General features: G+C 37.7%; 6 protein-coding genes and 1 non-coding gene across 9 annotated transcripts; 3 read left to right on the forward strand and 4 right to left on the reverse strand.

Annotated features, from left to right (window-relative positions):
* Window positions 14–6,099, reverse strand: LOC104765786 (protein CHROMATIN REMODELING 25). Its single transcript, XM_010489550.2, has 21 exons — window positions 5,833–6,099; window positions 5,177–5,548; window positions 4,871–4,957; window positions 4,536–4,776; window positions 4,342–4,467; window positions 4,184–4,240; window positions 4,005–4,091; window positions 3,556–3,651; window positions 3,324–3,374; window positions 2,984–3,058; window positions 2,814–2,900; window positions 2,511–2,602; window positions 2,296–2,428; window positions 1,737–1,856; window positions 1,545–1,658; window positions 1,364–1,447; window positions 1,177–1,254; window positions 1,030–1,088; window positions 698–881; window positions 499–597; window positions 14–381 (listed from the first exon to the last, which is right to left on the reverse strand). The coding sequence occupies exons 1-21, from the start codon at window positions 6,012–6,014 to the stop codon at window positions 73–75; spliced, it is 2,733 nt and encodes a 910-aa protein (XP_010487852.1). The 5' UTR covers window positions 6,015–6,099; the 3' UTR covers window positions 14–72.
* On the forward strand, window positions 6,313–7,955 carry LOC104765785 (protein disulfide-isomerase SCO2). Its single transcript, XM_010489549.2, has 3 exons — window positions 6,313–6,739; window positions 7,254–7,380; window positions 7,514–7,955. The coding sequence occupies exons 1-3, from the start codon at window positions 6,374–6,376 to the stop codon at window positions 7,582–7,584; spliced, it is 564 nt and encodes a 187-aa protein (XP_010487851.1). The 5' UTR covers window positions 6,313–6,373; the 3' UTR covers window positions 7,585–7,955.
* On the reverse strand, window positions 8,048–10,586 carry LOC104765784 (putative leucine-rich repeat receptor-like serine/threonine-protein kinase At2g14440). Its single transcript, XM_010489548.1, has 9 exons — window positions 10,501–10,586; window positions 9,814–10,357; window positions 9,252–9,718; window positions 9,043–9,178; window positions 8,870–8,941; window positions 8,716–8,784; window positions 8,556–8,627; window positions 8,335–8,406; window positions 8,048–8,249 (listed from the first exon to the last, which is right to left on the reverse strand). Exons 1-9 carry the CDS (start codon window positions 10,565–10,567, stop codon window positions 8,186–8,188), a joined length of 1,563 nt encoding a protein of 520 aa, XP_010487850.1. The 5' UTR covers window positions 10,568–10,586; the 3' UTR covers window positions 8,048–8,185.
* TRNAR-CCU lies at window positions 10,752–10,824 on the forward strand. The gene has a single exon. It is a non-coding gene; the product is annotated as a tRNA-Arg (tRNA).
* On the forward strand, window positions 10,946–14,127 carry LOC104765787 (protein CYPRO4). 3 transcript variants are annotated; one of them, XM_019241354.1, is made up of 3 exons: window positions 10,946–11,934; window positions 12,637–13,557; window positions 13,653–14,127. In XM_019241354.1, the coding sequence occupies exons 1-3, from the start codon at window positions 11,203–11,205 to the stop codon at window positions 13,941–13,943; spliced, it is 1,944 nt and encodes a 647-aa protein (XP_019096899.1). In that variant the 5' UTR covers window positions 10,946–11,202; the 3' UTR covers window positions 13,944–14,127. The 3 variants fall into 3 exon arrangements, with proteins under 3 accessions (XP_019096899.1, XP_010487855.1, XP_010487854.1); XM_010489553.2 differs by having other exon boundaries at window positions 10,946–11,599; window positions 12,311–13,557; XM_010489552.2 differs by having other exon boundaries at window positions 10,947–11,436; window positions 12,148–13,557.
* Window positions 14,023–15,907, reverse strand: LOC104765788 (UPF0496 protein At3g19250-like). The gene is made up of 2 exons (XM_010489554.2): window positions 15,532–15,907; window positions 14,023–15,437 (listed from the first exon to the last, which is right to left on the reverse strand). Exons 1-2 carry the CDS (start codon window positions 15,608–15,610, stop codon window positions 14,455–14,457), a joined length of 1,062 nt encoding a protein of 353 aa, XP_010487856.1. The 5' UTR covers window positions 15,611–15,907; the 3' UTR covers window positions 14,023–14,454.
* On the reverse strand, window positions 15,973–18,465 carry LOC109124739 (LAG1 longevity assurance homolog 2). Its single transcript, XM_010489555.2, has 6 exons — window positions 18,008–18,465; window positions 17,541–17,752; window positions 17,289–17,444; window positions 16,851–17,036; window positions 16,566–16,744; window positions 15,973–16,356 (listed from the first exon to the last, which is right to left on the reverse strand). Exons 1-6 carry the CDS (start codon window positions 18,152–18,154, stop codon window positions 16,337–16,339), a joined length of 900 nt encoding a protein of 299 aa, XP_010487857.1. The 5' UTR covers window positions 18,155–18,465; the 3' UTR covers window positions 15,973–16,336.

The following is a 24,304-nucleotide window of genomic DNA, read 5'->3' on the forward strand; positions in this document are numbered from 1 at the left end:
ACCTCACGAGAGAAAATACAAAATGCCCACAAAATTAGCATAATAATATCTCGAGGTTCAAAAACTTTAATTTCACACAAAATCATCATGATGATTTACAGAAACTTGATGTGGTCTTTGCAAAGACATTTGAATCGGAGCATCATCAATGTTACTAGTACCATGTAAACGCTTATAAGTAGACAACTTGACTCTTTTGGAGGTATCGTTGAGAGATAAAGGTTGCAGCGGTTCCCGAGGTCTTTGTTGTGGTTTGTTAAACGCTCGTTTATTTGCAGTTTGGTTCCGATTGTGGTCTTCGGACTCCACTACTTTCGGACTAACATTTGATTCGATGGGAATGAGCTTCCCATCTACCTGGTTTGTGAAAACAAATGTAACCTGCAATGTTTTTTATAGACCATGACAATAGTTATCACAAAGCCTGAAAAATAAATCAGGCATTGAGGATTTAGAGTTTATGATTGATTAGATTGAAAAAAATCGGAGACAACTCACCTCGTCACCTGCTGAAGCTTGCAGTATAGCATCTGGAACGGATTTTGAGGTAAAATGATGACCCCAGCTAGCTAGATCTTCTTCCAATGGAGTGCCCACCTGAGAATATTCACGGAAAAGATAAGCTTCTAAGATTAATCGTAAGGCAAGAGACATGAGCAGAGTTTGTAGCTGACAGTAGAAATGATGAAGAAGGGACCTGTCTCTCGGAGTTTTTTAACAAGTTAAAGCATCCAGCATCTTTTGCAAATCCGCCAATGTCTTCTTGGTCAATCTGGCAAGCATTGCCATCTATGTTGTTCTCATTTCCTTCTTCGATGTTTTCAGTACCAGAGGCCTCATTTTGGCACCTGATGCAGCTCATCTTTTCATGGATTTCAGACCTAGTCACATTACCAGGAAAAAGGATTTGAGATAAACCATTCGAATTCATATACTCTTGAGGTGCAAAGTCTGTCTCCAGAAAGTGGATAGAAGAAACCATGTCTGAGTAGGCACAAAATTATTCCTGAATTCAGAAGAAACACATACCTAACATCCCCATGAAATGAAAATAAATCTCGTAGATCCTCTGTAGAAAGTAAGTTCCCCTGGAAAATCAAAGATTCTGTGGTTGATATTCAAGCATTATACACAAAATAACTACTAGATGAAGCATATAAACATTCCATCAAGGACCTGTCTCGTGCTGTTATCCGTCTGTTCATGCTGAATAACTTTTTGAAGCCCTTCTTTTGACATCTGGCGCTGGTAAACCTACCAATGTACCACATGAAAAACCAATATGAATCTGAGGTAAGAAAATTACTCCCCCGACGACAATTGAGTAAAACATTAGGCTAGTTATGTTGGTGTTATACAGTACCTTTTCTTCAATAGTTCCGGTACTAAGAAACCTGTAGACATATACTCTTTTCTTTTGCCCATCTCTCCAAACTCTAGCCGCAGCCTGTTTAGACATCAAAATAATGCATGTAAAGCACAATCCATCATCTCTTCAAGATTGATTTCAAACATATCTAAGGGGAAGTTAGGATGGTAATTACTTGTTTATCATTGGCAGGATTCCAATCGGGATCGAACAAAACAAGTCGGTTAGCACCTATTAAATTTAATCCACAGCCACCCGCCTTGCTGCTTAAGAGAAATGCAAACTCATCCTACCAAAACCAAAAGTCAAACCAGGTGTACGTACACTCAGGTTTGAAACAAGAGCACAAATAGATAAGCTTATGTACCTTTGTTGGGTCGTTCAACTGGTTAACAAGCTTCTGCCTCTTGCTGATTGTTGTTGATCCATCCAGCCTCAGAAACGGATACCTTCTTTCACGACAGAGTTGAGCGAAAAGATCCAATGTCTGGTGAAAAAGGTGCAGGCTATGATTATTGTATACTTAGACAGGATTTCAATTGCTATATATATGCAACACACCATCATGTTCATTTTATACAATCAAACAACAAACATAATCCACTTCTTGATGTTTGTAAAAAAGAGTTGCTTTTTGGTTACAAATAGACAAATCAGGGTAAGGAGTTCTTTAGCTTATCCAGTATCACATGCAAAAATTCCACAAAATATGATGGTTCATAGAAATCAGGATAACATAACACATAGCTTATGTAAAGACTAATTCAAAAAAGTTTGCAACATCCATAACAGAAATTTTGGCCAGTAGTAACATCACTAGTGACAACCAGCAGCTGAATCTGTTCAAAATCCATGTGCGGGCATTTCACACTTCATTCTATATGACCAAAATTATGCACTGTCCCTTTCACATTATATAAAAGTACCTGTGTGTAGTTTGATACAAGGACTATGCGGTCATCAGTTTTCCGACGTAGGTTGGCCAAAAGTCTGGAGAGAACATGCATTTTCCCAGAGAGCTCGACCCAGGCACCATCACCCCCAGTCCATGCTCCAGATCTGAAAGGATAGTTCCCTTTAGATCCCTAGTAGTGACACACATGCAAACATGCAATGAATTGAACTACAGAAAGAAGCCTACCTCCCAGAGAACATTTCTGCAGGGAAAAACTCTAAGCAATTCTCAAACCCAACAGTTCCAGGACTGCTGCTTTTTATTGTATCGTAGATTAGCTACATAGAAAAAGTATAGGGCTATCATTAAACATAAATGGGGAATGCTGAAAAAGGTTTTGTCGATCAAATAGATCATAGAGCACTGAAAATTATAAAACTAGAGTCTAATATGAGAACTTGATAATGGCGCTGTAAGATGTTACAAAGATGACTCAGGAAAAAATATTGGAGAAACTTAAGCGCAAATCGATGATGCTAAGACTTTTACCTTTGGATGATTGCAGAGCTTCTTAAGAGCTGTTATATAAGCCAAAACTTTGGTTTGCTTTGCATTATCAGCAAGTGCTCTTTTAAGCTGCAATCAGAGGCACCCATTATATACAATTCTAACTTAAATATATCAAGTAGTATAATAAGAATGACTGAATCAATGCTTACATTTTTTGAGCTTATAAAATGGTTGTACAAAGTGGACTGGAGAGTAGTCATCTTGCAACAAACTACTTCAATTATCTGCGAAACATCCAGCAGGCTTCAAAATAAAGATAGCAGCAAAGAGAAAAACTTGTAGCTACAAAAAGAGATGACACTTTCATAACGTTCATTCTACCCACACTTTCAGCAGATGATTATATCACTGCTTAACCTACAGGTATATATCTCAATATGACGAAACAGTTCAACATATAAAGACGTACTAAAGGCTCGATTGACACAGAATTTCAAAGCATCGTAATAAACTATAATCAGACTGCAGCAAATGCAGAAGAAAAATCACCTTAGGTGGTAAGTGATTTGAGAGCAATGCATTGGTTCTCCTCAAAATAAACTGTAAACAATATGACGCTTCATAAGATATAGCAGTAAAAATTAAGAAACAATTTTAAAAGGTTAGTGGTAATAATGCTCTTCATTGATAATCATACCAACATCATCTAAGCATATTTCTTTAAGAGACATATATAGATGGATGAAATCTTATTTAGATACAAAATGCTAAGAAGAATAACCTGATTGACTTTTGAACTCAGTTCTGCGGAGCGGTCAGCAGCTAAGTTTTTCTCTTCCTCAGTGGCTATAGGTTCTCTTCCACATATAATAGGTGCCTTATGTTTCATATATTAAAATAAGGATGCATCAAAATAAGGTAGTGCAAGAAACATAAACAGTCTATAGTCGATTGAACTGAAATTTTATGACACAGATAACAGTGTAAACAAAGTCTCTCATCCAAAAACTATTTCTAAAAGAATTCAATTAATGGAATCCAAAGCCATGAAGCAGTAATACTGGAAACGAAACAGAATAAAATTATAGCAGCAAACTATACACTACAAAGTAACTTAGTCTAATCCTACACTTTCACGCCAAGAATGGCCTAGGAGAATTGATCTTAACATAGTAAGAGAAGACAGAAAACAAAGTGATCAAATCGGCATCAAAATACAAAGTCTGTCACCTCATAATAATGGCGAAAATGTGCAGCATCACCTAAACTCCCCGGATTTGTAAAGTTTACCATGGCAAAAAACTCTTCCAAGTCATTCTGGAACATTCAGATGCATAAATAAAAGTGAAAGCTTTAGTCTTAAATGTCAGGAGTAATTTATTAATATAATCAGTGGAACTTTCCATTACCTGCATGGGAGTTCCAGACAACAAAACACGACGTTTGCATGTCAACGAAGCCAAAGCCTGTATCAAATATGATGATAACCAATATTAGAATATAAATTGGAAACAATAAAGTATATCAAGTTGGAAGGTTTCGAAATAAGAATGTATTTGCATCCTACCCTGTTAGTTAGTGTCTGGTCATTTTTCAACCTATGAGCCTCATCACATATTAGAAGATCACAGGATTCACTCTGGCAGAACTTGGATGAGTGCATTCGGAATGTCTCGTAAGAAATGATAAGTACCTGTTAACATTAATTTGGTGATAAGTGCATTTCACAGAGATTCAGCTAAAAAGTATGCACAGCTATACCTGCAAAGCACTTCGTGGTCGAGTGAAACTATCTATTCCAGATATAACATCATCTCTAGTGCTCTCACAGAGGGCTATAAGACGAATCCTGTCACCAACCCATTTCTTAATTTCAGCTTCCCAGTTACTGACAAGACTCGTTGGTGTAACGATAATGGCCTTTTTAACCATAGGTGTCCCATCAAATCCTTGACAAAGAAGTGTGTATAGTAAAGTAATGGACTGCAATGTCTTCCCCAAACTGTCAAAGTAATTTAGAAGGAATTAAGAAATCTACCTAGAAAATTATGCAGTGTCAAGATCCAATTTTACAAAGCAGAGAAGATAGATTTTACCCCATATCATCAGCCAGAATGCAACCATTTATATTTTCAGAACCATGTAGTCCCGAAACACAATCGAACATGAACTGGACACCTTCTCTGCAGTCTCAGAAAACCACCTCACCATGTAAATAAAGTTGTATACACATCTTCGATGTCAACAATAGATAAACGAAGAGCACATTTTGAGGTGGTTCAACACGAAAAAGTTGAATGGGTTGGAATATTTTAGACCACAACACAGATTGGAATCAAGTTTTGAGATCCTTAAAAGATTACACTGTACACCGATGTCAGTCGTTAGATAGAAATGAATACCTTTGATGAGGACGAAGAAATTTGACAAGCAATGAATGCACCATGATTGTTGTTACATTGCTCGATCCATCTTCTTCAGATTGCCACAGTACCAAGGGTTCAATATCAGGTGGCAAATAAACAACTTCCTCTTCTTCATCTTTCTCGATATTGGGCGATTCTTCTAGCTTAGTAGGTAAAACAACCACAACCGGAGTTGTGGAACCCCAAGGGACAAACCGTTTTCGAGCCGAAAGACGACGAGAGAGTTGCCCCGTGGAAGTATAACCATGAGAACACGGAGGCTTGAAGGGCTTCCTACAAACTGCCGCTCCTTCTGAAACTGAAAGATCCCGAGGCAGGAGTGGCTGCCGTTGTACAACCAGATTTCCCCTGTCAACCGAGCAGATGATTCAATTCCCAATTTCATAAAACAATCACCCTCAAGGATTTCTTAATAAATTAATACTATCGAAAACCAAATTGATACAAATTCAGAGACCCTATCATAATCATCAGTATGAAACTAGAAGATATCGATTTAAAATGGAGTTAATCGAACACGAGACGCGAAGAAACCCACAAATTTCGAACTCCAAATGATACATAGACGTAACCGAACAAAGCATCTATCAGATTCAAGTTTAAATTGAGATCGAGGAGCTTCGATTACGCACCTCAAAAGATCATTGACGTTCTTAGATTTCCGATCGACGTCAGATGAAGGAAAAACCGCCGGAAGGTCTTCGCACTCTGGGTTTTCGATTTCTCCTTCCGATTCTTGAGACTCTTCTTGATAATTATCGCTGGAATCTTCGCTCTCGGAAGACGAAAGGATCTCTTCATCTTCTTCCTCCATTGTCGACTCACACACCTACGAGCCCAACAGAGAGCTCCGCTTTTTCACCCACTCCTGAAATTTCTTTTGGCGGCAAGAAATAAACCAAAAACAAAAAGAAAGAAAAAAAAACAAATAATTTTGAAAAAAAAAAAGAAAAAACAACCCTAAGAAAATGACTAAAATACCCTTCAGCGTATATGGTACGCTTTAACATCTCCTCTTAGTTAAGTTAATAAAATTTCATGAATGTTGTAATTTCCCTCAATTTTTATTTTAAGTATTTACGATTAAAAAAAAATAAAAATATCTAATTCGTCGGGGAAGTTGATTTACTTACCCAATTTCATGGCCGCACCTGCAAAAATCTTGTCGACTCAATGTTCCGATTATACCCTTATCGCTCTCTGCCTTCTCACAGACCTCTCGTTTACCTTCCTCGTCTTCCTTCTCGCTCCTTCCGTTGCCGCGCCACCGCAGATATCCCCCTTGGAGACGGAATCCGATTACCACGAGAACCGGATTCAACCTCTGACACGGCGAGGTCTCGGGATGTTTCCGTCTCCGCAGGTGGGAATGGTGAAGGAGCTAAGTGGAGGAAGAGGAGGTTGCTCTGGTCGCAAAGTGGACAGAGTTATTTGGTAGATGACGGCGACGCGCTTCCTCTTCCTATGACTTATCCTGATACATCCCCTGTGTCGCCGGATGTGATTGACCGGAGGTTGCAATGTGATCCTGTAGTCGAGGTTTTTTTTCTCAACCTTTCGTTTATAGAATTTGATGATTGGATAAGGCTACAGACTACTTGCACTTCATCATGTAGATGAATATTTGATTTGCTCTATAATTTGCCTTCGAACCAATCACTATGCGCATATACATGAGTAGCTTCTGTAGCTTATAGATTGGGTTTTGATTGTTCTTTCATATGTAGCCATATTCTTGAAGGCAAATGATGTTTCTGAATGTGATGTGAAACATTTTCATTGGATTTGTATGGTAGAATCATTGGTATCAATTGTATGTCAAAGTATACATGCAAATTCTTAGTGATATGGGACAGGATTAGATGAAGAATAGTAAAAATGGTGCTTAATTTTGGCATGAACTATCCTTTTCTGAAAAGATATGCTGCACTTGCTCTTCTGGAGAGGCAGTGGTAACATTATGCTTAGAATATATCCTGAATGAGGCAGTTTTTGCTTTTGCATGCTTTGTGATTGTTTTTTTCTAGTCTTGATATACCCGACCAATTCTCAGGATTGCAAGGAAGTGGTTTATGAATGGACTGGCAAGTGTAGAAGTTGCCAAGGGTCTGGAACTGTCAGTTATTACAAGAAAAGGGGTAAAGAGGTTATATGCAAATGCATACCCTGCCAAGGGATTGGTAAGTTTCTGACTATGTTTCTTTTCCCCTGGTTTATTTTTCCATCCTGTGACTTTTCTGCCACACTATTTGAGTTTTGCACTTTGATTTCTACCTAGTGTATCTTGACTTTAGAAGTTTCACCTGATTGCAGGATATGTGCAGAAAATAACATCTAGGACGGACATTGATGTGATGGAAGATTTAGATAAGGAAACATCTTGACCTTGAATGTGCTAAAGGAGTCCCATTTATGCATGCATGTGAGCTTGGATTCGTTGTTGAAGTTTATTCGTTGCACGTAAACAAAACACAACACAGAAGAGAGATAGGCGCTCCTTTGGGATATTTGGCCCAAACAAGTAAATTGGAGGTATAGACAGAAACTACTGATTCTTGCTCAGATAATGGCGTCTTCTTTCACCAAGACAGCCCAAATAGGCAATTACTGTTTTATATGTATCAAAACTCGAGACGCCTTTGAACTGCACGAATTTTTGTGTGTTTTAGGCTGTTTCAATTTTTCTTTGTATATCCCAGAGAAAAGATAGTGGTAACACGATCCATTTCAATAATCTTAATGTGCTTTGCCTCTTGGTCTAAGTTACTCTAGGGTTCAAAGGTGGTTCAATAACATGAACAGATGATATACATGTTTTCCATGAATTGAAAGGAATAAATACAGTCATCTAGAATTGCAAAAGTAGAACTGTTGGCCAGATCCTTGATCGAACCCTTTTATGTTATGATGTGTTCTTCAATTTTCGAGGCCAAGAAACATGACCCTGTAGTTTCTGAATTATCACTAATGAGCACTAGAATCTGATCAGCTGTTAGCAACCCGAATTTGGCCCGTGTTATTTGTGCTTGGCATGTTCTCAGGAGACGCCCTACAACAAGTAAGGAATTTTTTTTAAAAATGCTTATCAAAAATGCAGTTTCTTTTTAAGGTACCAACTTGGTAATGATTCTTACTGAACAGTTAGGCCCTTTCTCTGGAGGATGACACTAGGAATTGTACCTTTAAGCTTGTTGTTCTTGATGGACCTGCAGATTATCTATTAATTTGATACACATTTTGATACAGGTCATAACTTTAGTTTGCTTTATAACGAAAGTGAAAAAATTTGGTCATGTTATCAGATTCGTATGTGTAGGCTTGCTGTTAAAAGCAGAGAGTGGGAAAATAAGTTTACAGTGTGCGGAGACTGGGAAGCTTTGCAAGTGATTCAGGAATCGCTCCAGTGAACTGATTGTCCTCTAAATGTCTGCCCCATCCCACAAAAGAAAACGGTTAGTCCAAAAATTCTAAATCTTTTGCACAACACCTAGAAGTTTGGTTACAAGAAAGCATACAGAGTTTCTAATCTCGTCATTGGACTCAAATCTGGGATCGGTCCTGTGAGTTTGTTCTTCCCCAACCATCTGCAGACTCGGACGTTGCAGCTGAGACTTAGTTTACAAAAAGAAACAAGCCCAGACATAAACTTCTAGGATGTGAAATCCTTACAGATCCTTAAGGGCAGTCATCGTGTTTATGCTTGGTGGTAGAGAACCAGATAGTCCAAGATTTGTCAGATTTCTAGCAAAAGAAACAAAATCCTGCATTATGATTCTTTGAGATCTACACTTAGTACTTGACAGCTACATAAAATGCTTCACTAGAGTACTGAGTTGACTTACAGAGAAATCACTCTGGTGATTTTGTCTTTGGAACAAGTTAGGCCAGTCCACGAGTTAGCACGAGGGAGGCATGGGTCGCCTGACCAATCTACTGGAGGCTGCTTGATGCTCTCTAACAGATCTTCCATTGCAATTGCTGCAGAAGAGAATCTGTTTGTTCCAGTGGCTTCATTTGTTGCAAAATAGACAAAAGGAAACATTTACATTACCATCTTTAATATTAGTGGTTCCACCAAGAGGAAGAACTTGAAACACTTCTCCGGCGTTAATTACAGGTCCAACGGGAGCATCCTTGGCCGGAGTCAACGTGATCTGTGTCTGACCCGACAAAGGCCACTGGCCAGAGTAAACCATAACCCCATTAGTGCTCACATTGAGCTTCCTCAAAAAGGAAAGTCCATTGACTGAGACATCAAAAGCTCTCCAGCTCATGGGGCCTGGACTCCGATTGTCCTGAAAATACAGAGCTACATAATATTTTGTGGCCGGAAGAGGAAATGGCGGCCATTGAATCTCTAGAGGCTTCCCTATACTTGCTGTGAATCCTTCCACAAAGGCTTCAGGCGGTGGAACATTCCAGAAGTTTGACGGGTTGATTCTGCTTCGAGAAGTCACTGTCGGATGCTTCTGGTCCGAAAACGGGAGCCATATACGGTTGTATCGATCATCTGGATAGCTAGGGTTTCAACACATGTAACATACCATCAGAAATCAAGGATAAGAAAATGAAAATGGCAGATGATCAAACTAAGGAATGAAAAAGATCAGCACCTGATCATCTCTCCGTCTCCTCCAAAGCTGTTCCTGGCTACGAGGCTGAGCTTGTAAGACCCGAGGTCCGTGGAATTGTACATTGTATCTTCAAGAGATTGGACATCTAAAGCTGATATAAAAGGCGACGACGAAAGGGTATGCGCATTCTTGGCTAGACAAACACTTAGTCTATTCCCAGGAACACCAACAATGATCTCGTAATAAGAACTCTGACCCTTGGCGTAATCCTCTGATGTATTCACAACGCTCCATTTCGTGCCTCCGACGATCTGATCGAACACAGGTGGGTTGTTTTTACCGTCAAAGTTACCATAGTAGTAAGTGGTTCTAATCAGATACTTGGAGGCCTTGGCGACAGGGAAGTTATAACAGTGTTTACGCGATGACTTGTCAGGAAAGTAACGTAGTGTGGAGAGGATCGGGATGAGGTCTTTTTGCTTTATAGTCGTCGTGTTTCCAACGGAGATGAATCCTTCGTCAGGTGTGTAATCTATCTCGTTCTGATTCGTTGAAGAAGACGATCCACAATTTAAGAAGAAACCTTCCACATTGTAATAAAACAGCAACGTGTTATGATAGTGTATAACAATTTTTACGCATGGATTCAAGAGCTTTATCAAGATTCGATCGTAATTTTCAGAAAATAGTAAATTAGAATCACGAAATATATAGAATATGTATTACCTCGAGGAGGAGGGAGAGCGTGAGAGATGGAGAAGCATGATAAGAGGAAGAAGAAGAATAGAGACATTACTTGTTGAAGAAACAGACAAAAGAACAAGAAGATCAGATTCTTTCCATGGAAGAGATTGAGAGATTGAACGTATAGAGAAACACGCTGTTGAAGAAGATTTTGAAAAATGTTAATTTCCTAATTTTTGTAATCATGTTTAAAACGGTTGAAGTAGAAAATACGTATTCTATAGAACAAGAAAGCGCCTGTAGCTCAGTGGATAGAGCGTCTGTTTCCTAAGCAGAAGGTCGTAGGTTCGACCCCTACCTGGCGCGTTTGTTTACTGTTTTTTTTTTGCTTTTTTTTTCTTTCTTTAATCATAAGTGAGTGACCGACGCGTCCTAAAAAAGCGTAGCGTCAAGTTGAAGCAAAAGAGACCCCCATCGTTATACCAACGCTAACCGAATCTCCCAAACAGATTCTCCTATAAATACATGAACCAAAATCCCCAATTCATCCTTGCTAAATCAAAATCCCTAACTTCTTCTCCTACAATCTCTCTCTCAATTTCTCAGAAAAAGTTTCCAATTTCGTCTCGATTCCACCCAGAAATTTCGGTAACCATCACACAAGAGACTCGATTCCAACTCCGATAATCACAATTTTCGCTACCTCTCTCTCGATTTCGTTCTTCTTGTAGTTTGATCGTATCCATGGGTACTTCTCAGAGTCGGGAAGATCGGATCACCGAATCGGATACTGAATCCGATTCAGATTACTATGATGAAGAAGAAGAAAACGAGGATCAGCACGATGACGTCAGGAAAAAGCAAGAATCATCACCTTCTTCTTCTACAGAACCATCTGATTCATCGTCTCTCGATATCGAGCAGAAGCTTAAAGCCTTAAAGCTAAAATACCCTTCTTCTTCTTCCGTAACGCCGAAGATGAAGAACGCTGTTAAGCTTTACCGCCATATCGGTGGGAACACACCCAAAGCGAAATGGATCGTTAGTGATAAAATGACTTCTTACAAGTTCGTCAAGACTTCGACGCCCGACGGAGAAGATATTGGTGATTACGATGATTGTGAAGAATCGGGTGAAGGAGGTGAGTCCTTCTGGTTTCTAGGTGTTGGTGGTGGTTCTAAGGTGAAAGCTAGGGTTTCGACTGATATGCAGTTGAAGATGTTTGGGGACCAACGTAGGGTTGATTTCGTGAGTAATGGTGTTTGGGCTTTGAAGTTCTTGACGGATGAGGATTATAGGAAGTTTGTTACTAGGTTCCAGGACTATCTGTTTGAGAATGTGTATAAGATCAAGGCGAGTGATGAGAGCAGGATTAAAGTGTATGGGAAAGATTTCATTGGTTGGGCTAATCCTGAGGCTGCTGATGATTCTATGTGGGAGGATGCTGAAGCTCCACCTGATGAAGAGGAGACTCAGGCTAAGGAAAATAGGGATTTGACTGAAGAGTTCGAAGAGGTTGCTAATGGTGGAGTGCAGAGTTTGACTCTCGGAGCGTTGGATAATTCCTTCTTGGTGAATGATTATGGTGTTCAGGTTTATAGGAATATGGAGCGTGGGATTCATGGGAAAGGTGTGTGCGTGAGATTTGATACTGGAAACTCCAAGTTTGGATCGGGCNTAACGCCGAAGATGAAGAACGCTGTTAAGCTTTACCGCCATATCGGTGGGAACACACCCAAAGCGAAATGGATCGTTAGTGATAAAATGACTTCTTACAAGTTCGTCAAGACTTCGACGCCCGACGGAGAAGATATTGGTGATTACGATGATTGTGAAGAATCGGGTGAAGGAGGTGAGTCCTTCTGGTTTCTAGGTGTTGGTGGTGGTTCTAAGGTGAAAGCTAGGGTTTCGACTGATATGCAGTTGAAGATGTTTGGGGACCAACGTAGGGTTGATTTCGTGAGTAATGGTGTTTGGGCTTTGAAGTTCTTGACGGATGAGGATTATAGGAAGTTTGTTACTAGGTTCCAGGACTATCTGTTTGAGAATGTGTATAAGATCAAGGCGAGTGATGAGAGCAGGATTAAAGTGTATGGGAAAGATTTCATTGGTTGGGCTAATCCTGAGGCTGCTGATGATTCTATGTGGGAGGATGCTGAAGCTCCACCTGATGAAGAGGAGACTCAGGCTAAGGAAAATAGGGATTTGACTGAAGAGTTCGAAGAGGTTGCTAATGGTGGAGTGCAGAGTTTGACTCTCGGAGCGTTGGATAATTCCTTCTTGGTGAATGATTATGGTGTTCAGGTTTATAGGAATATGGAGCGTGGGATTCATGGGAAAGGTGTGTGCGTGAGATTTGATACTGGAAACTCCAAGTTTGGATCGGGCTCTAGCCAGACTACACCAAACAAGGCTCTTTTGATGAGGGCAGAGACTAATATGATGCTGATGAGTCCAGCTAAACTAGGGAAACCGAACTCTACTGGTGTTAAGCAGCTTGACATAGAGTCTGGGAAGATTGTGTCAGAATGGAAGTTTGAGAAAGACGGGACTGAAATTACCATGAGGGACATAACAAATGATACAAAAGGGTCGCAGCTAGATCCATCAGAGTCTACCTTTTTGGGATTGGATGACAATAGGCTGTGCCAGTGGGACATGAGGGACAGGAGAGGTATAGTGCAGAACATCGAGTCTCCCATCTTGGAATGGACACAAGGCCATCAGTTTTCTAGAGGAACAAATTTCCAGTGCTTTGCTACTACTGGAGATGGGTCAATCGTTGTGGGATCGCTTGACGGAAAGATTAGGCTCTACTCAAAGACCTCAATGAGAATGGCGAAAACGGCTTTTCCAGGACTCGGTTCACCAATTACACATGTGGACGTTTCTTATGATGGGAAATGGATACTGGGCACAACAGATACATACTTGGTTCTTATATGCACACTTTTCACAGACAAAGATGGTCGGACCAAAACAGGTTTCAGCGGAAGAATGGGAAACAAAATACCAGCGCCGAGGCTTCTAAAGCTAACACCACTAGATTCACACTTGGCAGGAAAAGATAACAAGTTTCACGGCGGTCACTTCTCATGGGTAATTTTCACTTCATACATTACTAATATCTTCGTCGGATCGTTGATTATTATAAGACCAAATCTCATTATCTTTGTTGTGTATTGTTTGTGCAGGTAACGGAAAGTGGGAGGCAAGAGAGGCACATAGTAGCAACAGTGGGAAAATTCAGTGTGATATGGGACTTGGAGCGAGTGAAGTACAGCGCACACGAATGCTATAGGAACCAACAAGGACTCAAGAGCTGTTACTGCTACAAGATCTTGTTGAAGGATGAGTCAATTGTTGAGAGCCGATTCATGCATGATAACTTCTCCTTCTCCGGTAACAAATCGCCAGAAGCACCGCTTGTGGTTGCCACTCCTCAGAAAGTCAGCTCCATCAGCCTTTCTGGAAAACGACTTTAAAAAAACAGTTTGAATCTAAAAGCTTTCCTTTGATTTTGTAATGAAATTTGGAATTTGGTTGTAGTGTTTGGTTTTTTTGTTGTCGTGTGAAGGTTTGTATTGAGTGACACAATTTGGCTTTTTTTCTCAAAGATGACACTACCTGTTCTCGATCGAGTAAAATTGGGTATGACTTGGTTTCAAATTTCTTCATGACTTGATTTTAGTCTTCAAACATATACACTTTGTGAAACAGCTATTTGAAGTGAAAACTTATGAATTTACCAAAAGAATTATTCAATATGATGATATGAACCAATACAACATCTAATATCGAACTTACTGATTAAGTCAGGCAAGTCTATGAACAATTTTATTGAAGGACCCAAAAAGTCTCAACATCTACATACACTCAAAAAACAACTGACGCTAAAAAAACCACTGACCTTTGTGATCTTGATTTGATTGACTCAGAGATGGTAGTAATTTGTTCTCTAAATGAGAAAATCCTGAAACAAAGAGCCTTAGGAGCTTAGGTTCTGGGAGTAAGGATTTCGTTGAGGAGCAAAGATCTGAATTTGTTAACATTACTGAACCAGCGGCAAATATGAGCCACAAGAACATCGAGTTGATGGGTCTGGTTAACGTGGCTCTTGCGAAGCTGTTTCACAAACTCCTGAATTGAATACATGTCCCTCCCCCTCTCCAATCCAAGCCGAATGAGAAGCTTGTCGTTTTTGATCCCCATGTGCAAACGAGAGACAAGACAGTCAATGGTGTCAAGATCTATGTTAAGCACAAAAGTACCCTTGGCAGCAGCATTGAGCTGAGAGATGTTAGTTAACTCCTTCTTCTTGAAACTGTGAGGGAGGTAGGGAGTGCACAAGGGACCTGCAACAACAACAAGGGTGGGAAATGCATGATAGGCGATGACAGCCGCAGAAGCAGCAACCGCAACAACGGCAGTAACAAAACATAAGGCAGAACCAGCTGTGGCATAGTGGAGGTGGCGGACCCGTGACTTAGACTTACGGAGACGGGTGTCCAGCTTGTCCTTCAGCTGGTTAATGCATAATTTGGTGTCTCGAAAGCTGAGAGATTCAGGAGATGAGAAAGGGTTTTCAAACGTGTCGAGCTTAAGAAAAACATCGAAGGCTAAGTTACAGAAGGACTCGTCAATGGCAGGGTCACCGCGGAAGAGTTCTAAGAGAGGTGTGTAGAGGTGGAAGCGGGCACTGTGGACGTTCTGGTAAAGGTTCAAGCAAAAGCGGGTAGCGTTTTCGCTGTGTTGGAAGTAAGTAGAGACGAGTTGGGTGAGTGTAGTTTGCTTGGCGTCTCTAAGAGCTTCTTGAACTCTTTCTTTGTTTGGTTTGAGCTCTTGAGAGAGAAACAGCTCGAGATTTTCTGGAGTTGGGTCAATCTCAAGAAGCCGTGAACGTCTGTCGTTGTTGGAAGGAGTTTGAAAAGCGTGAGCCAACTCGCGGCTGAGGTTAAAAGTGGAGGAGGCCACACCTTCTGTACAACAAAGAGTCAAAGACGAACTCACTATTCACTCAGGCATTTCAACAAACACCTGGTTGGCTGTTTCTGGAATTAAAAAATTATATACCTGTGGAAGGATGTGGATTAGGTCCGTCGCCGAGAGAGGCCTCCGGAGAAGCGGGCTTAAAGCAAGGACAGTGCGGCATTGAGAGGGAAGATGAACTTGATTCATCAATGGAAAGCTACTGAACCATCATAACAGCTCGTAACGTTGACTTTTCACTTGTACGCAATTCAATGCCATTAATAATTTATTTTTCTAGATTTATCATATTTGTTCTCGGCCAAAGATCATCTCCAGACTCCAAGAGATACTGGGCACAAAACATACATAATTGGTTCTCTAATATGCTCTTAACAGCTCCTTTGGTTTTTGTGGTTTCATAATCTATTGTATCAAATTGGGTTGGACTCGGTTTCATAACACATCATGACTTGATAAAGTCTTCGAACATGTTCTGTATGCAAATGAATCTGAGCAAAAGTAACCAGTAAAAAACAGATAATATCAGCAATGAGCTTTATAACAAAGGCTATGGTGTGTAGAAAACCATACAATGAGGAATTGCATTTACAAAAGACTTCCCATATAGTTTTTATACAGCATAGAACAACACAAGAACCCCAATTTTCTGTTTTTTTTTTTCTTTTTCTTTTCTTATATGTCAAAGAGAATCTGCAGTCTAATGTCGAATTGGACTCAGACCAATACAAAACTGAAAAACAAAAGTAAACTATAACCTTTCTCCTTTTCTTTTACCTCCAACTCTAATTAGTAAAGTAATGAAGCTGAGAACAAATTCTTCAGCAGCTAAAATGGTTTGGTTGGAGAAGTGGAAACATGTTCCGTATCTGTCATGCTTGCAACAAGCCTAATCATCATCCTCTGAATCTGCCATGAACAAACGAACAAAACAATGGTTACTCATAATCCTTAATAAATCCACACTTACACAGCCAACAGGACATACAGCAATGAAGAATATAATTAGTTTGGGGCTTTGCAAGTCATTAAGGAAGTCATTTGCTCATAAACCTAGCCGGTTTAACAATAGAGAAAAATGGCCCAGGCTTAGAATGAAAGAAAGATATAAGTCTTACCGGATCTAATGTCTTCTCCCACTTTTCCTCTGTTTTTAAGCAGTCTTACGATCATGGCACAAATGAGATACCACCAATATATGTGGAAGACAAGAAGCATCAGTAACATTGTGTTGAAAGAATAGTACATGAAAGTGCCTTCAGCTGATGTCATATCCAAATAATCCAGGAGTTCAATGCTTTAACAAAAAAAAACGAAAAAAAAAAGTGTGTAAGGTCAGATCAAGCATAGACAACGAGTACAAGACATTGTAGGTAAAAAGAGTTGAAATAAAGTGTATCTACCTCGTGGCCCAGATGATCCAAAATGGGAAGTATATCAACCGTAGCAACAGCCAGGAGATAGCAAACAGTGCAAAGAAGACACTTGCTCCAAATTCTTTTTCAGAGTACTTGAAAATTTTAGCAGTTTGCATAAACACGTCACTTGCATCATGAAGGGCTAGGATGATTGCTCCAATCCGGAAAAAACTGCAGAAGGAAACAAAAAAATTCCCCAATAATCTTTTAAGGTTGCTCTATAGCTCGCTAAACAACAAAACATCAGTCAACTGTCGAATCTTTTTAACAAGAAAACAAATGCAAAAGAATTTATTTTTATTTTTGAGTTTAACAAATCCAGTCAAAATCTACCACAGATAAATAAGAACTCTATACAACTTTTTTATAAAATAAAAAAAAATCATGAATTGATGCAAAAGAGATGGATTAAGGTCTAATTACCTGGTTAAGTAGGAGTAGCTAATCAAGATGATTGTAATAATATGGTGAGACATCATAACAGCAAAATCTTTTCTTCTGGTCTCCCATGCAAGCAAAGCGGCAATACCATACACATAGAAACCGCACTGGCACATATAGTAAAGCATTACTGAAAGCCTAGAAAACAAAAAAACAAACATTAGATAACTCGTTTTTCTCCCATATCACATCACATGTACAGGGAACAAAGATATGATGAAGAAGAATACTAACTTCAAATCTTGATTAGGCCAACCGTGGAAGTAGAGTTTGATATCTATAGCCCAAGGCTCGTGATAAAGGATTTTGAGAACGAAAAGGTCACAGCCAGCATAATACAAAAAAATCCACAAGGACTCTTTGCATTTAACGATCTTAGCCCGTGTAGCAGCATCATTCAGTTTGATCGGAGCAGAACCAGTACTCACAAGCCACACAGCTATCCTCTGATCAAACAATCCAATATACAAGAATCAACCAACCAAACCAACAACAACAACAACAACACTGCTCATTTGTTTTATAATATCCAAATTCTATTATCAAGTGGCAAAGAATACATATATATAAACAAGAAAACATGTTCTCGATTAAATTCAACTGTCAGCGTAACCATGATGATGATGATTAATTTAAGACGAATTTAATACTAGTCTCTATGTCTCTGCTAACGTAATCAATTTCCAAAGATTCTTACTTACTTGAAAGACGAATCTATCGAGGAAGAGCCGTAAGAAGAAGAATCCGAAAGCGAAATAGACAGCAATCTGGAAATGCCAGACCTCTATCGACGGCGGTTTAAGATTCTTTACGACGGCGTCTACGCCGCGTGACGATACGGAGTCCATGTCCGGCGCGGGAAAGAGAGAGAGAGAGACCTCTTACCTTTTTATTACTGAAGAATCATCCAACGGAAAGAATCAAATGTTTTTTTTCCCCTCGGGGAACAAAAATCGCCGGAAAAAAAAAACAACCGCCGAGAATTTTAGTGATCGGAAGGAATCTTTTGCGTGACCTTATTGGGGGAAGAGAAGAGAAGAGGAGAGATTCGGAGCACGTTTTGATCCTCCGGTGAGACGACAGATGGAAATTGCAATTAAAAGCTTTTAGCGAAATTGAAATTGAAGTTGGGATCTCATCACGACGGCCTCTCTCCTTTTTTTATTTATATTTATATTACTTTATTGTGTATTTTTAATTTATCTTATCACCCATAACAACTCATCATACTAATAAGTAATAACTAGTATTTATTAATTATTATTGTTTTGATAGGGATAACTACTAGTATAAATTATTATGTTTTTAAAAATAAATTTATGAAGAATTGGATTAATAAGGACAATATTTATAACCAAAATTATATATTTTCTAGTAAGATAACCTTTTGAACCTGTTGTACAAAGAGAAATAATAATAATAATAATAATAATAATAATAAGATACAATTCAGCCAAAACGAGAATAATGATAAGAACACACTTAGGGGCTACGATAAGGATTGCATTAACTTTAAACCAAAGCAGGAGCAGGAGCATGAGCATGATGCTCAAGTGTAAGCAATGATCATGTCCCCTTAATTAGCTTCCAGCCTTTTCATATTTCGTATTTAACATCGTTAAGTCATCTATATTTAATTGTTTATGTTTGTATTTATTTTGCATGTTTAATCTTTATGTTCAAAATGTTAGCTTTACTAATATTAACAATGCAAGTGGTATTGGCTAGTTTCGTTGTTTCAAACTTTCAGTTTTCTCTTCCTAATTTTAAGTCATTGACAACGAGTGTTTTGTCCCCATTGGTTTAGTATTCTTCTAGCTAGGATACTTTTCTACGTCAATTTATGTGTTCTTGATATTTTCCTAAAAAGGTGTTTTTTACAGATTTTAACATTTTGTATTCATATATATCATATCTTTAAATTTATTACTATGCATCTACGTGACAGATCAATCATAATAATATGTATGTACTGTATGATATAATATTCCTACTAAATATTAGTCGGTGTAGCTATTGTAATCTTTTTCTTTCTGGTAATCACTTGTCAATATGATTCCATCCACGGCGTTTATAGAACTCATGCTTTCAGCACTGGTCTTCTTATTTGTCACGCTTAGCTTGGACTCATTTATTTCTAAGTTCTAACCAAAGACTCTTTTTTTTTGCTGCCACTTCGTAGTTCGTACATATATTAATTTATCTAAGTCACTTACTTCTGTCTACATATTTGATTAATCTAGCTAGACTCTCTAGTCTTCTCTAATTACGTTGTCAAATTTGTCATCTATAAACCAGTTAACCACAATCCTTCATACACTCCTATACAAATTCGACAACCAATTAAAAAATGGGCTTCTTCAGTTATGTTTAAGCCCGATGGATAGTTTTAATCTGCCAATTTATTAAGAGACAATTCTAGGATATGTGAGTATGTAATGTAATAGCCTTGGGCGCTAGCCCAAAACACCATATGAGAACGTAACCAATGTTTGGTCAGCACCAAATATTTGAATCACCAAGTGGAAGTTCTCGTAGTCTTACTTTTTATATAATCATTAAACCAAGTTTAAGGACCAAATAATCTGAATGGTTTATGTTTGAATATAGCTTTTTGGTTGTTAGTAGGTTTAGCATTTGGGATATTCGGGTTTGGTCGAAGCACCCGACTAATTCCGAAGATGAGTAGGCAGGCATGTTAATTGAGTTTGCTAAAAAAAGTCCACCATATATAAAGCATTAATTCAAGACAAAGCCTAAATGAACAAGTGGCCCGTGCGGTAACAGTTTGTAGTTTATACGCAGTGGAATCGAACACTGTAATGAGCTTACGCTCTTGGTACTAGACACATACCATTGTTCCATCGCACGTGGGTTATGTTTACATATAATCTATATTTGCATGTAGCTAACTTGAATCTTCGAAAGCAAAGAAGATTATGATTAACACTTCATCAAATTCAAATCACCCAATTTAATACCTACAATTCTACGTTACATTAGTTAAGAAAAAAACAATTCTTTTTTTGTCACTAAACACCGATATTAGAAGTCAATTCCTTCATGATTTACTTTATATGAATGTCTCTTCAAAACACTCTGGTCTCTGGCTATCAAAGTAATTACTTGTACATGCATATAATATCTTATTATGAATTAAAATTTCACCTACCACACACTCAACGGGACAACAACTATTAAATTTTCGACACAAAAATAAAAGATTGAAACAGATAAACTACAACACGTAGATACATAAAGATGAAGTTCTTTTTCAAATATTTTGTTTGTTTCGTTTTGTTTTACAATTGGAAAATAAAAAGGAATATATAGTTGAAAAATGGCGATGTTTGGTTGCACGAGTAGGAGCACCAAACAAAAATGGTATATTAAATAGACTAAAAACTGAAAAGGAAACCAGTTCGTAAATTAGGTCCCCCTTAGCTAACTTTACATTTTCATTGGTACAACGCTTAACACTCCCATGTTAAATTTACACCCCAAATATTATCAATAATAACTAATGATATAAATAAAGGAATCCTCCTTTTTATATGATCAATGTTGATACTTCTTCTTTTTCCCCATTTTTGTGTGGTTCTCATGTTAGTGTGATGATTATCTCCTCATTTTTCAGACTTGCGTTTGCATATTTCAAAATATTCTGTGATACAAGAAAAACCCTAAAAAAGTTACGTATGTTTTTGTCTAAATTTTTTATTTAACAATATGAGATAAATGCAAATTTCAAATAAATTGGATCCTCAAACTTATTACTAATTATTAGCTTAATTATGTGTATAGCTTAAATCTATTTGAATGGGCTACTCAGATCGTACCGGAGACAAATCCAAGCATCATATGAATCATGGCATCATATGAACATGCCATTGTAGTTAATCACTTCTAACACTAGGTATGAAAACGCTTTGAGTTATTTTTTAAGGGTGTATTTAGAGATAAATAACCAAAATATATCTAATAATGATCAGTTCAATCAGAGTTTGTAAGCAAGCAGTATCTATAAATATTGTTAGCCCTATGCTATGTATCACTTTCCTAATTTTACGTCTGGTTTGTATTTGGTGTCAGCTAGGTAGGTATAAAAAAAAGTCACAGCCTAACAGTACATAAGTTAATTCTTATATATGTATGGAACGCAATTTCAATTTAAGTTTTCTAATTAGACCTAAATTTGAAAAGATCTAAAATTTCTACAGTTTATTAAAAGAAAAATAATAAAGGGAGGCAAAGGCCATTGTCATGTTAGGGAGGACCATTCCTCGAGCTCGAAGTCGAAGATATGATGAAACGGACCCCAAATTTTTGTTTTTTTTTTAAAAAATTTTATTAAAGACGAATAACTTTTTTCTAGGTGGCCAATTAGTTTAACGACACGTGGCATAGTCTATGGAAGTGAGAAGATGCTCGTAGCCACGTCATTTCCGCAGTCCACTCACACATAGACACACACACCTCTAATTTTTTTCTCTTCTTTCTTTTTCACATTCACGCTTTGTGCGGTCGTGGCTGCTCCCTTCACGTGGGTCTCTCAATCTTTGATTTTGTTTACGTTTTACCACCAAACATAGGATTAGGGATGTTGTGGTGGGTAAAAAAATCCAGCTCGGCCGGAATCCGAAAAAAACCCACTCAAAAAAACCCGAATTCATAAAACCTAAATGGGTTTTAAGTCTTCTAGGTAAACCCGAATGGGCTTTTAGTTTTGTGGGTAAACCCATGTATATACGAATGTTTTTTGTGTTATGAGATGTAATTTGTATTTTGCATTATGTATTTTTGTGTTTTTAGCTTTTTGGTACCAAATATGATTTATATTATGTATTTTGTTTATTTTATTATATTTATGACAATTTTCAAAAATTTATAATCTTATATCATATAGATAAAGTATACCAAATATATTTAAGAGTTTTGTTAACATAGATAATATTTGTTTGTGTATTTGTTTGTATTGTTCTTTCACCAAACATGACTAAAGTCAAATTAAATCTCAAAGTCGTATGATATAATCATATTTTGCATTTTAGTTTTAGGGTTAACTAAAACTAAGTGTCGGCCAAAAAAATAAAAACGACGTCGTTTATCACATGTGATTTTTTATTTTTAAAGTCTCGTGGGTACCCATAACCCAATAAGATAAATCCGAATGAGACTTTTCAATTTGGGTACCCGAACCATTTAAAACTCCCAAAAATTTAACACAAAAAGCAGATTTTTGGATTTCTAATTTTTATGGGTCCCGGGTACCCATTGGGTTAAAACCCACTATTAACATCCGTACATAGGATCANGTATTTGGTGTCAGCTAGGTAGGTATAAAAAAAAGTCACAGCCTAACAGTACATAAGTTAATTCTTATATATGTATGGAACGCAATTTCAATTTAAGTTTTCTAATTAGACCTAAATTTGAAAAGATCTAAAATTTCTACAGTTTATTAAAAGAAAAATAATAAAGGGAGGCAAAGGCCATTGTCATGTTAGGGAGGACCATTCCTCGAGCTCGAAGTCGAAGATATGATGAAACGGACCCCAAATTTTTGTTTTTTTTTTAAAAAATTTTATTAAAGACGAATAACTTTTTTCTAGGTGGCCAATTAGTTTAACGACACGTGGCATAGTCTATGGAAGTGAGAAGATGCTCGTAGCCACGTCATTTCCGCAGTCCACTCACACATAGACACACACACCTCTAATTTTTTTCTCTTCTTTCTTTTTCACATTCACGCTTTGTGCGGTCGTGGCTGCTCCCTTCACGTGGGTCTCTCAATCTTTGATTTTGTTTACGTTTTACCACCAAACATAGGATTAGGGATGTTGTGGTGGGTAAAAAAATCCAGCTCGGCCGGAATCCGAAAAAAACCCACTCAAAAAAACCCGAATTCATAAAACCTAAATGGGTTTTAAGTCTTCTAGGTAAACCCGAATGGGCTTTTAGTTTTGTGGGTAAACCCATGTATATACGAATGTTTTTTGTGTTATGAGATGTAATTTGTATTTTGCATTATGTATTTTTGTGTTTTTAGCTTTTTGGTACCAAATATGATTTATATTATGTATTTTGTTTATTTTATTATATTTATGACAATTTTCAAAAATCTATAATCTTATATCATATAGATAAAGTATACCAAATACATTTAAGAGTTTTGTTAACATAGATAATATTTGTTTGTGTATTTGTTTGTATTGTTCTTTCACCAAACATGACTAAAGTCAAATTAAATCTCAAAGTCGTATGATATAATCATATTTTGCATTTTAGTTTTAGGGTTAACTAAAACTAAGTGTCGGCCAAAAAAATAAAAACGACGTCGTTTATCACATGTGATTTTTTATTTTTAAAGTCTCGTGGGTACCCATAACCCAATAAGATAAATCCGAATGAGACTTTTCAATTTGGGTACCCGAACCATTTAAAACTCCCAAAAATTTAACACAAAAAGCAGATTTTTGGATTTCTAATTTTTATGGGTCCCGGGTACCCATTGGGTTAAAACCCACTATTAACATCCGTACATAGGATCATAGAATGATCATGTTCGAACTTCGAATGGTAATTTTAGATTTACCGGAATCGACATTTGTTACTCCACCTATCATAGTTGTTACATGTTACTTGAAACACCCCCAAGGAATACAATAATGATTTTTGAAAACGTGGAAAGGGTTTTAAATCATCGAAATTAAGCTAATTAAGACAAAGATTAATTAGTAATAGAAGACAATGAAGGTTTTTAACAACAACTAAAGAGGATGTCCACGATGAAATGTAGCGAGAAGGCCGTTTTGAGGGATTGGAAATGGACTGTATTGTATTCCTTTCTCTCCTACCTTCACTTCCCATCTGCATACACAAATCAAATACCATCATCATAATTAGTACATCACATGTGAAAAGCTTATGTTTTTTGAGTCATGTACTTTAGGAATAGTGATGTGTTTAATCATGTTTAGACAAGTTACTATTGCAAA

This window comes from Camelina sativa, chromosome 19 (assembly GCF_000633955.1).
Source record: "Camelina sativa cultivar DH55 chromosome 19, Cs, whole genome shotgun sequence".
NCBI lineage: Eukaryota > Viridiplantae > Streptophyta > Magnoliopsida > Brassicales > Brassicaceae > Camelina > Camelina sativa.